Here is an 18,355-nt window from a genome sequence, read left to right as displayed (position 1 = left end):
TTCTATAGCACACGTGTGATCACTAGACAAACTAAAATGTATTTTCATTCAGCAAAGTAGAGAACACACTAATACCAAGATCTTTTAGTTTACATAGACGGTTTCTTTGCTGCCCCTACACTGGCTTGAAAATATTCAGAATACTTCTTGGAAAATGTACTTTATTAAGAAGAGAGAACTACCTCCCTCACTTCTCTGTCTGACAGGTGTTCAGCCACCACCTATGAGGGAGGGCAGGGAGCCCTTGAAGAGCTTTCTGGAAGATCCAGGACAGCTGCAATGATGCATTCAGCTTCTTTATTTTACCTATAAGCAGTTGGAGGCTCTTCTTTTCCATTTTCATGCTGTGGCTTGACATTTAATTTTAAAAGCCAGTCTGAATGACACGGCAAGGGGAGAGAGAAAGTCGTGTCTCAAGTGACAGATGCTCACTTTGAATGTTATTTGCAGTGGGGCTTATCATTCTTTAATCCACAGCAGGCAAACCAGGCCAGCTTTTGAAGGAGAGGGAATAAAATATAAAATTGCATTCTCTCTAAGTCACAGAAGATATGACTGACTAAGCAGGTCAAATCACTTGTCCCACCTTTTCCCAGCTGACCTATTTTGCAGAGTTGCACCTCCTTTGAAGACAGAAACAAAATGCAAGCTTGTCGAGGGCCACTGTGTTTTCCAAGGGGTTGTGAAGTAGGGACACGGCCTTCTTCCTTCATGCTGCTTTTCTGTGTGTGTCCTCTCAAGATCCCATCAGGCCTCTTCATCCCCAGCATGGCTGTGGGAGCGATGGCAGGCAGGATGGTAGGAATTGGTGTGGAGCAGTTGGCGTACCACCACCATGACTGGATCATCTTCAGGAACTGGTGCAGACCCGGGGCAGACTGTGTCACACCAGGACTTTACGCAATGGTGGGAGCTGCAGCCTGCCTAGGTATGACCACAGGTGGGACAGGGAGGGGGCCGGGGCGCTGATCTGGCTTAGAGAACTGGCAAGAAGGAAGACATGGACTTGAACATTTGCTTTACTTGGAAGAGGTTAGGTTGTGCTGCTGTGGCAAGTAAACCCTAAATCTTAGTGCCTTAATACACCAAGACTTATATCTCACTCACTATATATATTTATAAAATATACATGGGCTGGGCACAGTGGCTCATGCCTGTAATCCTAGCACTTTGGAAGGCCAAGTTGGGGAGGATCATTTGAGGCCAGCCTGGGCAACACAGCAAGACCTTTTCTCTATAAAATCTTAGGCAATTGTGATGGCATGCACCGGTAGTCCCAGTTATTTGGGAGGCTGAGGCAGACGGACTGCCTGAATCCAGGAGGTCGAGACTGTAGTGAGCTGTAATCATGCCACTGCACTCCAGCTTGGGCAACAGAGTGAGACCCTGACTAAAAAAAATATGTATGCAGATGCTCCTTGATTTATGATAGGGAAAGTTGAAAATATTAAGTCAAAAATGCATTAAATACCCCAACCTACTGAGCATCATAGCTTAGCCTAGTCTGCCTTAAACATGCTCATAACATTTCTATTAGCCTACAGCTGGGCACACTCATCTACCACAAAGCCTATTTTTATATTAAAGTGTTGAATGTCTCATGTAATGTATTGAATGCTGTACTGAAAGTGAAAAACAGAATGGTTGGTTGTATGGGTACTCAAAACAAGGTTTTTACTGAATGTATTGTTTTTGTACCATCATAGCATCAAAAGTAGTAAATTGAACCATTGTAAGTTGGGAACCGTCTGTAAATAATAATTTTTAAAAAATAGGTTAGCAGAAGGCTCTTCACCCAGACATGCAAGGGTACAAAAATGGGTCCCTCTCCTGTCTGTAATCCCTAAGAATCTTTACCATTTTCCAGCTTTGGGGTTCTGGAAGAGTGCCATGCTTGCTTAGTTAGAAGTCAGCAGAGCCCACATAGAATCCACTTACCACAAAGCCAGGTGTGTGGGCCCAGGTATACAGACAATCCAGGGTCTTCCATTGGAGTAGAGCCCCCAGTCAGATATGACTTCAGCTCCCCAACACAAGACTATGTTTGACAGAGCCTGACCTCGGTTCCAGAGGTCCAGCATGGGCAGCATATAGGAATGTCCTCTTGGAACAAGTCTGAGGGGAACTTACAGTCCTCCTATCGATTTCTCCAAATCATGTCCCATGAGTGGCTGGGGTTGCACTTCAGAGTCTCACTTCTCTCTCCCGTTACAGGTGGAGTTACCAGGATGACGGTGTCCTTGGTGGTTATCATGTTTGAATTAACAGGGGGTCTGGAGTACATCGTGCCCCTGATGGCAGCGGCTGTGACCAGCAAGTGGGTAGCCGATGCCTTTGGGAAAGAAGGCATCTACGAGGCCCACATCCACTTAAACGGCTACCCATTCCTCGATGTGAAGGACGAATTCACCCACCGCACTCTGGCCACTGACGTCATGCGGCCCCGGCGGGGAGAGCCACCACTGTCGGTGCTCACCCAGGACAGCATGACTGTCGAGGACGTGGAGACACTCATCAAGGAGACCGACTACAATGGCTTCCCTGTAGTGGTCTCTAGAGACTCTGAGCGCCTCATCGGATTTGCCCAGAGGAGGGAACTGATTCTTGCCATAAGTGAGTAAAGAGAGGGAAGCTCACATTTTACTAAGAGACGAATGGCAGCCTTTGTATCCCTAAAATTATCCAAGAGGGTCGAGAGGTTGTGCATTAAGCCAGGGGCCCTCAAGCTTTAATTTATCTCTTTCACGGGGGGAGCTGCTTAAACACAGAATCTGATTGTGCAGGTTTGGGGTAGGACCTGAGACCCTCTACTTCTCATAAGCTCCCATTAGTGGTGATGCGGCTGGTCTCCACATCACACTTTGAGGAACAAGGGGTTAACCCAAGGCTTGGATAGTCATTCATGGCTGGAGAGTGGCTGCATGTTTGCAAGTGGCCATCTGGGCCCCACTCCGCTGCCGCTGCTGCCTGTTCGAGAATTGTTGGCTGCAGTTGAGAAAGAAGAGAAGCTATGAGAGCCTGGAGTTGCCCAGGCCTAGCTAGTCTCAGAGTGAAACTTTCAGACAGACCAAATAACGGGTTGAGATCGTGAGTTCTCTGCCTCCAACACCTCCCTTGCTACTGTGAGTCTTTTCCTTCGCTTTATGACATGATGTTCGATTCCACAGCTAGGGGCCTGCTTGGGTAAACTAGCAGACAACACTGGAGTCAATTCTGTGTGATTACTTTCTTCCTCATGTTTGAACCACAATCAGCTGCGCTGAGGGGTAGGCTGTTGAGGGACGGAGACAGTGCCCATGTAAGGGGTAGGCTACACTGGAAAGGTAATGAGAGGTCAGAGGCCTGGGTGTGAGTGGCTGGGAGCTCCAGGCAAGGAGGAGCAGTGAGCCTCAGAGGGACGGAGTCCTGCTGGGCTTCAGGATGCAGTCAGCACCAGGGGCTAGCATAACTCATCCGTGGGCCCGTGGCAAACGCACGTGTCATCCTGCTCAGCATCCTTGCTCTGAGATCTGCACACCATCCCAGCAACCCATAGTAGACTGCGGCCCATGGCATGTCTCACACATGCGTGTGATGACCTCATAAAACAGTCCATCTTCCAGAGTGTTTGTGAAGCATGTCCATGGGACTTTCCCAGGTCTGATTGTGGAATACACCCCTGTGAACACATCTTCACCAGCAACTGCTGGTTTCTCCCTGCCCTTCGTTTCCAGTTTCTAACGCACTTCCTTTCAATTTCTAAACCTCTTTCCAATGGTAAATAGCTTTTAAAATACCTTTAAAGTATCTTCATCAAAGTCTTTATAAAAATAAATTTAGATAAGATGTACCCTCTCATTTTAGCTTGACGCTCAAACATTTTTACCTCCCCCATAGTAAAAATTGATTTTATATTTTAGGCACCACAGCAAGTTTGTGCTTAAGTGTTTAGTGAGGCTTCTTTTTATTAGAGGTCCTGTTGCTTAATAGGTAGGTGTCTTTGTGTAAATATTGCCTTATAAATAATGAGGATTTAAAAAAAAAGTTTAAGTAGGGTTGGATTTGTTTTAAAATAATGTAATCAGCAGCCTTTAAAAAATTATTCAATCCCTAGAATCTTTTAAGCAAAGGTTGAAATTTAAAAACTAAAGTAATAAATGTCACAGAATCCATTATCTATTGTATAGCTCTGGGCACACCTGCTAAGAGACAGCTTACTGATTTTGCTGAAATCCATTACTGTAATCAAGTGGGAAGCAGTAATTGTCATCAGCCGGTTAGAGAAGAAATTTAAGCTTGCCAACCAAGCGCTCTCTTAGAAGCTATGTTTGGAATGTCTGAAGAGGCACCACACGGTGCAAATAATACCTATACTCTTTCAATCACACTGGTAATAATATAGAAGCTGTTATTTCCATGGTTTGTGCAAAGGCAAGGGGTGTTTTGCTTTGCAGAATCAGAAAAGCTGTTTTTTCTGGTCTGTGGAAATAGAAGAGCCCCTGAACTCTGTTGGAGAAATTCATGACCTGTATTTGAGGAATTTTATGCCATCTAATGAATACAGAAATACGACAGCATTTAGCTTGACACTATACTATGGCAATTAGGAATTGGGAACAAAGATTCTAGATAGTTAGATCCAAGATACTGTGGATAGGAAGAGAATGGTGAGGTAGATAAGGATTTTTCTTACACATCATGTTTAAAACTGTAGCACCTGTTCACATGAAGCTGAAAATGTTTTGTTATTTTCAATTCATCTCTGGAATGCCACAGCCCAGCCCTTGTCTTTGCTGGGGATGGACTTGTTCCTACCATCCACACTGGCACATGGGACCGAATGCGAACCTTGCTCAAGTTACTGGTAAATGGGCCCTTACCTCTGGTTGTTCTTTGCAAATCTGGGGCTCCTTCTATACTCAGCAGTTCTGTCTTCAATTCTACATCTAAGTGAGTAAAGGTTCAGAAAGGACACCTGGGAGTGCAGAGGTGATTAAAGTCAGGACAGAGTTTCGGGAAGAGGTAAGGGGACTTTCAGGTTTTTTTTTTGGTCTGGTGAATTATTTAATAATGTTTTTCTGGCATGTGGTAGATGCTTACTTGCAGAAAGGGATCTACATCCAGGACTGAGCAAGAAGTTAGGTGTCAGATCTGTCAGATGAGCTATTTAGGGGAAAGAGGTTTCTTCCTGGAAAGGCTATTAGTTATTAGACTAGGTCATGGAGAACAGTGGTGTCATCTGCTTCTTTCTGCTGGGGATGTTAAAAATATATGCAGAGGGACTTCTCTATGCTTTAGTAGACAATAACTTGCCGTAAAGCAATCTGCTTTTTCTTCTACATAGTCTTTAAAAAAATCCTATCATTTAAGTATTGGCCACTACTGTGGTTGCTTCCAGTTTTCTGTTTTAGCCTTTCTCACTAATTACATCTATCTAATGGAAGCATTTTAAATTAATGGGTGATAGAGCATTCCCTCCCTAAAAACATAATTACTCTAAAGTAGGGGTTCTCAACCTCAGCACTGCTGACATTTGGGGCTGGGTGGTTCTCTGTAGGAGGGCCATCTTGTACACTGTAGGGTGCTGAGTTACATCCCTGGCCTCCACCCACTAGATGCCAGGAGCTCTTGCCCTTCCCTATTTTGATAACCACAAACGTCTCCAGATATTGCCAAATGTCACCTGAGGTTGGGGGCACAATTGCTCCCAGTTGAGAACCATACTCCAAAGCCACTCAATGTCCTACTGGATATATGATTATTTCCAATCTTTAAAAATTTCTTGACCTCTCACATAGTTTGTGAAATTCCATTTACCCTCTCTGCATCTCACATTATGAACAAATTGCTGTTAGAAAAAGGAATGTCAAACTGAATAACCTTAGCAGGTACTCATAAAATGTACATTATTTTCAGGAGCTGTGGCCACTGAGACTAGTTCTAGTAGAATATATGACAAACCTCCTACATTGAAGACAGTTTTAAAAACAGTTTAGCTACCTTTAAAACATTTAAAATGAAAGTTTATTATACTTTCTTCAAAGTAAAAGTAATACACACTCAAAGAATATTGGGGAAATCAAAAACAAAAGAAAAAATAAAAACAGATACCTACATTCTCATCATCATCGAAGGTCATGGTTAATATTTAATACATTTCCATTTTGTCTCTTAGGTTTTTAAAAAGGGCTGTATCGTTATGGTTTCTTTTCCAGCACAAACTCCCTAGTGCTCCTGGGGTAGCACTGGCTCATCCCCTGGGTGAGGAATTAGTTGGTTTATCCTTTCATGTAGGAAATATTTCTTGAGTGTCCACCATGTGTTGTTACCATCCTAGGAGCCAGGAGTCTAGGGGTGACAGTAGACCATCTCTGCCGTCTGTGAACTTACATGCTGTAGTTTTGTTGCAGGCCTTTTGGTGACTCATGAAGACTTCTGGTCCAAACTGGGAGTTGCTGGCTCACTCTAGTAGAGAATTGCAAAGAGCTTTTATTGCTGGTATTTCTTCCATTCACTGGCTTTTGGTCTATTTCTAGTATCCCTACCTCCACAGTTTGAAACCTTCATTCAAGTCTTTATAATAGGGTTCCAAAGTGGCCTAGCAGAGCTCTTCTGAGGAGAGAAGCAGTTGCCCTGTTGGAATAGCAAGGAGCATGGCTCTGATCGCTGGCTCGGACCACAGCCAATGCCTGTGGTTTTTCTTTGGCAGAGAATAGCTCATGGGCATCTCTTCCTAGTGTATCCTATGTGAAGTACAAGGTCTGACAATTAAGCTCATGAACTTGCCACTGTGTGCTTATGTTGGCAGCACTGTACAAACAACTCAGTAAGGTTTCATAACCTTGGTATATCAGTGTCTCACAGCTATGTTCATGTCAACATGTGGTAGTGTCTTGCTGGGTAGTATTTATTATTGCTGCATGCTTTTGTCAGAACTTAAAATACAGCAATGAACAAACATTAAATTTCTTGTTCAACTTGGCGACAGTGGAAGTGAAATCAGGGACATGTTAATCCAAATTTATGGGGATAATGCCATAAAGAAAACAGCAGTCTACAGATGGATTAAACATTATTCTGAGGGGAGAGAAAGTGTCACCGATGAAGAGAGGTCAGAATAGCTAGTAACAAGCAGAACTGACAAAAACACTGCAAAAATCTGTCTAATTGTTTGTCAAAATCATCAGCTGACTGTGAGAAGCATAGCAGACCAAATAAACATTGATAGAGAAACAGTTAGGATAATCTTAACTGAAAATCTTGGCATGAGAAAAGTGTGCAAAATGGTCTTGAAGGAGCTCTTGCATCACGACAATGCACCAGCTCACACAACACCGTCTGTGAGGGAGTTTTTAGCTAGCAAACAAATAACTGTATTGGAATACCCTCCCCACTCACCTGATCTGGCCCCTAATGACTTTTTTCTTTACTCAAAGATAAAGGAAATATTGAAGGTTAGACATTTTGATGACATTCAGGACATCAAGGGTAATACAACAACAGCTCTGATAGCATTCCAGAAAAAGAGTTCCAAAATTGCTTTGGCAGGTGAACTAGGTGCTGGCATCGGTGTATAGCATCCCAAGGGGAGTACTTTGAAGGTATCCATAGTGGTAGTCAGCAATGAGGTATGTAGCACTTTTTCTAGGATGAGTTTGTGAACTTAATTGTCAGAAGTTCTCAAACTTAATTGTCAGAACTTGTAGGTTCTGTTCTATGTGGCAGAACCACGTGGACACACTGTCATATAGTAGAACTACTCATTCATTCATTCATTTGTGTGCATTTGGAAGATACATGTTTTGGGTCTACTGTATTCTTGTGCACTGTCTAGGCACTAGGACTTCTGACCAAATCAGTAGATTCAGAGGAAATGTGAGCTTGTTATTTATTTTCGCAAGTGGATCAGTCATTCATGGTGTTGTATTTGGCTTAATAAGGAGTTCAGCAAATCCACATGATCAATTCTTGATTGGGATTTGTGACTTGATCCAATCCTGACATTCAACCTAATTGTTGAAGTAGATGGGAATCTGGTTACATGGGACTTTAAGAGAATCATGGTGTCTATGAAAATGAGCAAATAAGTCTGTGTTGCTTCTTGCCTCCCTGCCTTAGTGCTTAAGGACAGAACCATCTTGATTTAGAAGAGAAGTGTGCAGTGGTATAGAGCAGGGGCTATGCTTGGAAATGTGTTGTGCATCAAAGTTGTCTGGTATTTGGGGTAGAATCATAGCCCATTTGATGTAACTAGATTTAACCTGACCCATATAATGTGCAGGCATTTGCCCAGCAGGCCCTCTGTTTCTCTTTTAAACAGAGACCCCTTTTCAGACTCAGCCTGACCCCAAATGCTGCCAGTTTTCCATTGGAGTACTCTATTGCACTAAATGGCCTTAGTGGAGGAAGTTAGAATTTTATTTTTGAAAGAACAATATAGGTGAATGGTAGTCTTTGAGAAGGCAAGAAATGGATTATAGAAACCAGGATCCATCTTAAGGCAATCCTTGCTGCACATTTTTCCTGACCTTTTCCCACGAACCAAAAGAAAGATTAAAATTCCAACAGAGGGAAAATCGCCTTGGAGAAATATCTTGAGACCGATGGATTTATTTCATGTGTGACTTAAAATAGCCTAGGTTTCTAGCCCCATGTGAAGCTGTATTTCTAATGAGTTCCTGTTACCCTACTTTTCTTTAGCTTTCTTTCACATGGCTTTTTCGACAGACATAAATAGGCTAATTGCTACCATAACAGTTCGACTATCTTTCTTTGAGAAATCCACAAAATGGTCTGTTTTTAAGACAGGAGATTCAAGGGGCAGGGAATGCAGCATTTCTAGGGTTGTTTCTTTGGACCCAAGGGTCACATTTGGGTTGAGCTGCGTTTCTGGGCTGTGAGCCTAGCTGGTCGTATTGGTTTCTTGTTCTTCTTAGGATTCATAATGCCATCTGGGCCAATTATAAGTTAGTTTGTAAAAAGAAAAACAACGTATTAAGGTCATTGGGCAGCTAAGTGAAGTTTCTTGTCATGTCAAACTGTAGCCTATGATGAGGTGAAGGAGTGTAAGGAAAGCCAAAGTGAAGGACTCTGAGCTGTTTGGGGTACCCTAGAGTCCAGGGGGAAGCAATGAAAGTCCCCAAAGGGCTCATCTTGGGCAGGTCCATGTTGCAAGGCTTTGGTAGTGAATGATTTGGTCACAGCAGGGCGACCCTTGCACAGCATTAGCTGAAGGGAGATGACAATTGCACAGATGTTTGGCTGAAGCCTCTCATTAAGAATGTGTGGTTTGTTTCTACACCCTCTCTTTCTGTGGGATTCTGGATGCTGTGTGGGGTGGGGGCTGGGGGAGTTGCTCAACAAGGGAATTTTGCGTGGCTTATTGTTCCTGCTCGTCCCCATTCTAGAGAATGCCAGACAGAGGCAGGAAGGCATCGTGAGCAATTCCATCATGTACTTCACGGAGGAGCCCCCTGAGCTGCCGGCCAACAGCCCACACCCCCTGAAGCTGCGGCGAATCCTGAACCTCAGCCCTTTCACAGTCACAGACCACACCCCAATGGAGACAGTGGTGGACATCTTCCGGAAACTGGGTCTCCGGCAGTGCCTGGTGACGCGGAGTGGGTGAGTAGCAGAACATGTGGCCAGAGTGACTCTGGGGAGAAAAAGATGAATGGGACACAGTCTCAGCCCTTACAGAATTCGAGGTCTATAGGGTGGACCAGTCCTCGACAGATGATGTCAGGAAGTTGTGGTGAATGTGTTGAAGGGAAGCTTTAGAGCAGGACAACCGTGCAGCCTAGGAAGGGAGGAGATGCTTCCAGACTGGACTGCTGTCTGGGCTAAGGAAAGTTGAGTCAAAACGGGGAGGAGTCAGAGGAGCAGGGCTTGGCATTGCTGTTCTGTCACCCACATGACACTTGGCTCAGGGAGAAGGTACAATCAATTCTTCTATAATGTGACATAGGTTCCTCAAAATCACTGCTCTATGCAAAAATAAGCTATGCAAGCCTTAGGACTTCTGGGAAAAATGGGTGAGGCACATAACAGTCGAAAACTGCACTAGTGATACATCAAAAAAAAAAAAAAAAAGAGATGGGAAACTGAGAAGAATGGTAGGGCCACTTGACACATGTTAAATGGTTAAGAAGTACATAAGTATGACAATAAATATGCCACTTCATCTTTAAAAGGTCTACCGTAATACTATAAGAAAAGGATGGACAGTGTCAGGAAACTATGGGGGGGGGGTTCAGGGAGGGGAAGGAAGGTGGGATTAATGGTAGTCAATATCTGTCTAGGGAAAGGGGGGCACACCTCTTCAACAAGGGTACCTGCACAGTGAATATTTGTATACCTAACCCTTAACTGTATTCCACAATTTTAAAATAAAAAAAATATTTAAAGAAAGGCCTAAGGTTGCCTTGGAGTGGCTGTTGGAAGGGCTGTAGCTTGGAAGTTACTGGGACGGAGTGGAAGAAGGGTGATCTGAAATCAGAGGGGAAGTTGTCACAGCAGGTGTGGATGAGTGTGGCTCCTCACATATGTGTGAACGGAGATAGCTTGTGGATGTTTGGGGGTGTGTGCGTTTTGTGTATTCTAATGCCCCTGGGTTCAGCTGGGTGCAGTTTTGTGCATTCACCTAGCGCTTCTTGTGGATGAAATCATGCATAAACAAGGTGAAATTCAAACTATGCTTACATTGTTCCTTAACTTGTTGATCTATTTGAAACAACTTTATTTTTTCTAAACAAACATTATTGGAGAACTGAGAGACTTAGTGACCCCATGGCATTGCCTCTGCTGCCACTATATTACTTTTGCTTGATGTTATCACAAATCAGGAAACTAGCAACACAGTGATCAAAGGTGTACTACAGCACCAGAAGTGTCATCCTCTGAAGGCCATTCTTTGGACCTGAGTGCTCCAAGTTCCACATTCTCAGAAGCCTGGAATCTGGGGCTATCTACCCAGATTGGGTTGTGGAGACACTGGTACCTGATATAATTTAGGCCTTTATAGACTCTGGAGGCTTAATTGTCTAACATAATTTACATTTCCAGAACCAGAACCCTCTAGTTTAACCTAGCAGTTCTCAACCAAGATGATTTTACCTCCCAAAGACATTGTGCAATGTCTGGAGACAATTTTGGGTGTCACAACAGGAGGGAAGGGTGCTCCTGGCATCTAGTGGGTAGAGGTCAGGGATGCTACTAAATATCCCCTAATGCCCAGGACAGCCTCCACCATGAAATGTCCAGCCTGAAATGCCACTCTTGCTGCATTGAGTGACCCCAGATTGTGTGTCTGTATATAGCTAAATCAGCAGTCCTCTTCATTTTGCTTTCTTCCTGCTGTCCTCGTAGCAAGGACCCAGGGGTACAGGCCCTCTGAGAGTTTAAACTTGCACATTTACCCAGAAAATCCTGGCCAGTGGGATGAGTGTCCTCCTTGGCTCTGACTGCAGCCAGAGCAGTGTCTTGCACATGGAAGGTGCGATCAGTAGGGAAGAAATAAATGCATCCTGGTGTTTGAGGCTGGGGATCATTTCTGCTGGGGAATTTTTTTTTTTTTTTTTGAGTTGGAGTCTCACTCTGTCGCCCAGACTGGAGTGCAGTGGCCGCTCCCGGCCACCGCAGCCTCGACCTGCTGGGCTCCGGCGATCCTTCCGCCTCAGCCTTCCAACTAGCTGGAACTACAGGCACTCGCTACCACGCCCGGCTAATTTTTTGATTTATTGTAGAGATGAGGTCTCACTAAGTTGCCCAGGCGGGTCTCGAACCCACGGGCTCAGGCAATTCACTCACCTCAGCCTCCCAAGGCGAGGGTGCTGGGGAATTTTAAAGGAGCACAAGTGGTTTCTGAAACTTGAGCATGGATCAAAACGCTCCGGAGGATTAAACCTCCAGGTTAAATCCAGATTTCTAGGCCTACCACAGAGCTACTGATCCCTGAGGTCTGGGGTGAGGTCTGAGAACCTGTATTTCTAACAAACTCCCAGGTGTGCTATTGGTCTGGGGACCTCACCTCGAGAACCACTGAAGTCGATTTATGCACTTGAGTTTCCAGAACTTGGCATAGATATTGTGATCATCCTGGCTGTCCCAAGTGTGTAGCAGTTTCTCCTTTCCTTTAAAACAATAATCCAATGTCAGTTATCATTGGAATTTCCAGTGCAGGCAGGAAATTCTGTCCTTAACACCCGCTTACACCTCACAGAGCCCCATGAGGTCTTCCTGTGAAGATCTGGGTGCCAAAATTGGCTCCGAATGTTCTTCGAGAAAGCAAAATCGCACTCTCTCTCTCGCTCCACATCTTTTAAACAAACACAGATGCTGATACGTCAGTGCTGGCAAGGGGTCCTTGTTTGCCGGGCCTTTCATCTCCTTGGGCTTTTTGCCAGGGCAGGCGTGTCTCGAGCCAGCTCACAGTTTTGATGTGTGCCTTCCCTGCTCGAGATGGCCTGAGCCCGAGCTCGTCCCATTGACTTGGACAATCTGTAGGACTTCTCATCCCAGGGCCTGGTTTCCAAGGTATCGTGAAACCAGATCAGGAACCAGAGAAGTCTTTGTCCCCAGAGTACTGCAGTCTAAGAAGCCTCCAGTGACTAAGAGAGAATTTGGGTGAGATTTTCCTTGTGAACATTCTAGAAAGGAAAAATGAGTAGGGGCAATGGTGTCAGATTTCCCCTAAGTCCTGCTAGGTGGTCCACAGGGGCCTGGGTGGGATAGCTTTTGCAGAGAAGCCCAGCTGCTCAAATTTGAATTATGTCCTTGGCCATAGATCCGGCCATTTATAATTCACTGAATTTGCTTGTACTGCTACCCAAAGGGGCTGGAGGTTCAAACACTTGATTTAAATCAAATAGGACATTTCATGCCACTAACGAAGCCTGCTGGATTTTATGTTGTCTCCTTCTGGGTTGATGCTCAGCTTTCTTCTTTTGTGATAATTACTGTCGCAGGCCAGGGCACAATTTATGCACAAACCCAAGGCAATCCTGAATTAATATTTCCCCAGTGTCACTGTAATCAACTTAACTTTTAGACATGACCATCACAGAGCTTTAAGGTGAGGTTTTCAGAACTGCAAATGCCTGATCTTTTGATACTGTCTCCAGGGTGAAGATAAGGAAACAAACAAATAAAAAAACAGGTTTTATAGATATGGGAGGTGTGTGTGTGCGCGCACGCATGTGTGTGTATGCACATGTGTGTGTTATGGTTGAATTCTCATCACCTTGCAAATACTGACAAGTCACATTTTTTTCAAAGTGACTTTGGTTTAATCAACATCTTACCTAGCATCTATTTTGGCTGAGAACTAGAGAAGGCTTAAAAAGTGTTAAAAAAAAAAAAAAGCCAAGGCACTTGTCACCTAAAGAAAGAACATGGACATAGTCCAATTTAAGTGGTGTCACCGAAGGCAGGTGCTCTAGTAGGCATGTTCTGAGCAGGTTTTTCAGTGGAAAATAGATGCTAGTGGGTGAAAGAGCGGTTTGGGTTGAGGCTTGTCCACCAGTTTGGTAGCCGTTGAGCCCTTCCCCACAGTGTAAGAAGTCCTTGAGGTGCCCCACCAGTGTGGGCCGACCACTCACACCTGCTTTGGTTTCTTTTCCAATCATAGCTTTCTTAGTGGTGCATTATAGTATAAGCTGCCGGCCTTATGACTATTCATTTTTTTTTTTAAATTTTGAAAGGATAGTTGAAATCCCAACACTTGAAAATGCTCGTTTTTTATAAAACTCCCTTCTTTGATTCCCTTGCCCTTCATTTTGCAATTATGTTTTCTGAGAGAGAAGTCAGTAAGAGAATTCTCCCATTCACCTGCCTTCCATTCCTATCACCTGGATCTCAGTATTTGAATTGTGAGTAGGACTTTGTATAACACATGGAGCACTGCCTTTATTTCGTTCATTCATTGTATAGCTTTATTAAAATAATTCACGTACTGTACCATGCCCCCATTTAAAATGTACAGTTTAGTGGTTTCTTACTAGAAAACGAGTTGTGCATTCATCACCACAATTTTAGAACATTTTCATCATTCCAGAAAGAAACCCTACACCCCTTAGCTGTCACCTCTTGTACCACAACCCCTGGCGACCACTAGTCTACTTTCTGTCTTTGTGGATTTGCTCATTCTGGACGTTTCATGTAAATGAAATCATGTACTTTGTGGCCTTTTATGTCTTGCTTCTTTTTCTGAGTACAATGTTTTCAAGGTTCACCTATGTTGAAGATGTGTTAGTATGTCATTCTTTTTGGCTGAGTCATCTTTTTTTGAAAAGATGGCTGAGTCATCTTTTGTTGTATGAGTAGACTCATTTTGCTTATCAATTCATCAGCTGATGGACATTTGAGTTCCCTTTATTTTTCACATGGCAATATGAGACCATAAGAGGCAAAACACTGCTCAGGATATAAGGCAACTGGTTGCATAGCCAGCCTCATCTGGGCTTCTTCCAGGTCTTCTATTTCTTGAGGCTCAATCAGTTGCCAGGTATGGGGACAGAGCTACGTGGAGAGGGTATCATCAGGGCCTTTGGTGGAGGATTTTGCCAACTGACCTCGACCCCCATGGACATCAGGGCCCTCCATAGAGCAACCTCTGGGGCCGGCAACAGTAGGGTGTGGATGTGGGGGTGACTGGAAGATATGCAGCTACAACTTTAAGTATCCAGATTCCTGGAATGACTGCATTTTGAATACCTGCTCAATAAAGTACTGAGGATGTGGGACAGGTAACGGGATTTCTGTGTTCCACACTGATGATGTGTAGAGATTCCCCCTCAGAGGCCCACTCTTGTTTGGAAGCTCCAGCTAGGAGTGACAGTGGAAGTGTTAGCTCATTAGTTATGACTTATGGGGAGCTCAGTGGAGTTCCAGAAGTCACATGAAGGTGGCAGGGTTCATCTCAGGGTGTCCAGCTCAGTGGCTATAAGCCAAGTGGTATGGGAGTATTTCAGTACTTTTAAATCTGGGCATTGGTTCTCAGCCAGGGGTGCTTTTGCACCCCCATCTGCAGGAGACATCTAGCATCATCTGGAGACATTTTGGTTGTCACGATGGAGGGTGAGGGTGTTACTGGCATCTTAGTGGGTAGAGGCCCAGAATACTGATATATGTTCTCAATGCACAGAAGAGCCCACCCACAACAAATAATTAGCCAGCCCCAAATGTTACACTAGTGTCAAGGTGGAGAAACCTTGAGTAAAGTCTTCCTGGGGTATGGAAAGGTGGAGGGAGTCCTACAGACCCAGGGTGGCAGTCATTTTGATGCTATTGCACAGAAGGGGATGCACTTGGGACTCCCATCTGCCTTTTATTTTTTTCTTGGAGTTGATGTCTCACTCTGTCACCTAGGCTGGAGTGCAGTGACATGATCACAGCTCATGGCAGCCTCGACCTCCTGGGCTCAGGCAATCCTTCTGTTTCAGCCTTCTGAGTAGTGGGACTACAGGCATGTCCCACCATCCTGGCTAATTTTTTTGATTTTTTCATTGTAGCGATGAGGTTTTGCTATGTTGCCCAGGCTGATTTTGAACTCCTGGGCTCAAGTGATTGTCCTGCCTTGGTCTCCCAAAGTGCTGGGATTACAGGCATAAGCCACCATGCCTGGCCCATCTGCCTTTAAATAGAGGCCCCTCCCAGGAGCAAAGCCACTTATCTGTGCTCTCGCTGCTCCCTTGAAATTAATTAGAATCATCAGAGCTAGAATAAAATTTATCTGACCCTGGGAGGAAACGTTTTTTCCTTATGAGGCCTCTAAGCCTCGGATGTGCCTCAGGTTCAGAGACTTGGGTTGCTCTTCTCGCAGCCATATTTGACTGCCAAGGCAAAAGGGCAACTCTAATGAGATAGGGGCTCACTGAAGCTTCTGCAACCATAGAAGCAGGGCGATTTGGTAAAGTATTGGGTAATAGTGCCCCTGAGAACATTTTAACTCGAGTTGATTGAATGCAGTGGTCGTTCATGATGACAGTTGAGCCCTAAGCAACTAAGACAAATCAGGATGGAAAAAAAGAGTTTCAGGATCTGCCAGCGGGACCCAGCAACATCCATGTGTGAGGAGACCAGAGCCTGTGTTGGACCCTGATTCCATCAGCCATGTTCATCTTCCTGGCTTTTTCCAGGCGAGCTCAGCATCTCACTACACAGAAGAGTGATGATGCTTGTTTCCTTTAGGTGTGTCTTGTTTCAGGTTTGTAGTAACCTTTTGGGAACAAGCTAGGCTCATTTAAATCAGTTCTATACATCTTTTTATACATTTTAGAATTTCACAGAGCATAGAAAGGGAAGTGTTCAGAGAGGATTGTTTTACAAAACCTGTTCAATGCAGAGGAAGTTGAAGGTCTCTTATGGAATGAGTTGTGTCTCCCCCCCAACCCCCGACATACAATTCCTTTTTCTTTTCTTTTTCTTCAGGTTTTTTTTTTTTTGAGATAGTATCTTGCTCTGTTTCCCAGGTTGGAGTACAGTGGCATGATTACAACTCACTGCATCCTCGTCCTTCTGGGCTTAGGCAATCCTTCATCTCATCCTCCCATGTAGCTGGGACCACAGGTGTGCGTCACCAAGCTTGATTGATTTTTAATTTCTTTTTGTAGAGATGAGATCTTGCTATGTTGCCCAGGCTGGTCTTGAACTCCTGGGCTCAAGTGACCTTCCAATATCAGCCTCCCAAAGTGCTGGGATTATAGACATGAGCCACAGTGTCCAACCCCAAATTCTTATGTTGAAGCCCTAACCTCCCAATGTGACTGTATTTGGAGATGGGACCTTTAAAGAGGTAATTAAGGTTAAATGAGGACTTAATGATGGGGTCCTAGTCCAATAGGACTGGTATCTTTATAGAAAGAAAGAGGCCAGGCATGGTGGCTCATGCCTGTAATCCCAGCTCTTTGAGGTGAGAGAATTGCTTGAGCCCAGGAATTCAAGACCAGCCTGGGCAACATAGTGAGACCTTGTCTCTACAAAAAAAAATATTAGCTGGGCATGGTGGTACATGCCTATAGTCCCAGCTGCTCAGGAGGCTAAAGCAGAAGGCTTGCCTACGTCCAAGAGACTGAGGCCGCGGTAAGCCATGATCATGCTGACAGAGTGAGACTCTGAGTCAAAAAAAAAAAAAGGAAGAGAAAGAGACACCACGGGTGTGTGCACATAGAGCAAAGGCCATGTGAGGACACAGTGAAAAGGCAGCTGTTTGCAAGCCAAGAAGGGGTCTCTTGGAGAAACCAGCCCTCTCAGCATCTTGATCTGGGACTTCCATCCTCCAGGATTGTAAGAAAATAGTGTCTGCTGTTTAAACCACCCAGTCTGTGGTATTTTGTTATGGCAGCTTGAGCTACGACAAGGACTCAGACTTTGTCTGGCAGGGTTAGTAGAGCAGCATCTTGCTTTATGAGGTATCCTCAATTTTACTGCATTTTGATAAGTTTTAGAGACGTATTTAAAATAATACAGGAACAAGCTTGAAGTCAAGTAGCTTAAACGACTTGAATGAAAATCAACACCTCCTGGCCCTATCTCTCTTCACATCCCTCCTCTCCCTTCAGGCAACTACTTACCCCTCCCCATTTAAAAAAATTAACAATTTAAATTTTAATTAACAATTGAGCGAAAAGTACAGAATTCCCATATATCCCCCACAGTTTCCTCTATTGTTTACACCTTGCATTAGTGTTATATTTGTTGTAATTGATGAACCAATATTGATACATTATTATTAACTGAAGCCCATAGTTTACATTAGAGCCCTTGGTGTTGTACATGTCTGTGGATTTTCACAAATGTATAGTGACATGTATCCACCATTACAGTATCATACAGAGAAGTTTCACTGCCTTAAAAATCCTTCATGCTCTGCCCGTTCATCCCTCCCTCCCTCCCTCCAACCTCTGGCAACCACTGATCTTTTTACTGTCTCCATAGCTTTGCTTTTTCTAGAATGTCGCATGTATGTAGTTGGAATAATTCAATCTGTAGCTTTTTCAGACTGACTTCTTTCACTTAGACATATGCATTTAAGTTTCCTCCATGTCTTTTTGTGACTTGTTAGCTCATTTGTTTTTGTTGTTGAAGAATATTCCATTGTCAGGATGTGCTAGTTTGTTTATCCAGTCACTTATTGAAGGACATATTGGTTGCTTCAAGTTTTGGCAATTATGAGTGACATGTACATCTTCTAAGAATAAAAACATTCTTTTACATAACCAAACCATAATTACACAAAATTAACAATAACTCAATATATCAGTCAATATCCAGTTGCTATTCAAATTTCTTTTTTTTTTTTGAGTTGGAGTCTCACTCGGTTGCCCAGATTGGAGTGCAGTGGCCGCTCCCAGCCACCGCAGCCTCGACCTGCTGGGCT

General features: G+C 44.0%; 1 protein-coding gene across 1 annotated transcript in view; it reads left to right on the top strand.

Annotated features, from left to right (window-relative positions):
- CLCN4 (chloride voltage-gated channel 4) overlaps positions 1–18,355 on the top strand; it is a 73,192-nt gene that overhangs the window by 48,164 nt on the left and 6,673 nt on the right. Inside the window, exons 9-11 of the mRNA XM_008055153.2 lie at positions 742–928; positions 2,215–2,613; positions 9,387–9,603. Of these exons, the coding sequence (XP_008053344.1) occupies positions 742–928; positions 2,215–2,613; positions 9,387–9,603 (803 nt within the window). The remainder of the gene's footprint in view (positions 1–741; positions 929–2,214; positions 2,614–9,386; positions 9,604–18,355) is intronic.

Source organism: Carlito syrichta, unplaced genomic scaffold (genome assembly GCF_000164805.1).
Source record: "Carlito syrichta isolate Samal-C Ts95f unplaced genomic scaffold, Tarsius_syrichta-2.0.1 Scaffold301730, whole genome shotgun sequence".
NCBI classification, from domain to species: domain Eukaryota; kingdom Metazoa; phylum Chordata; class Mammalia; order Primates; family Tarsiidae; genus Carlito; species Carlito syrichta.
Note: the sequence above shows the minus strand (reverse complement) of the source record. Positions and strands in the feature narration are given on the sequence as shown.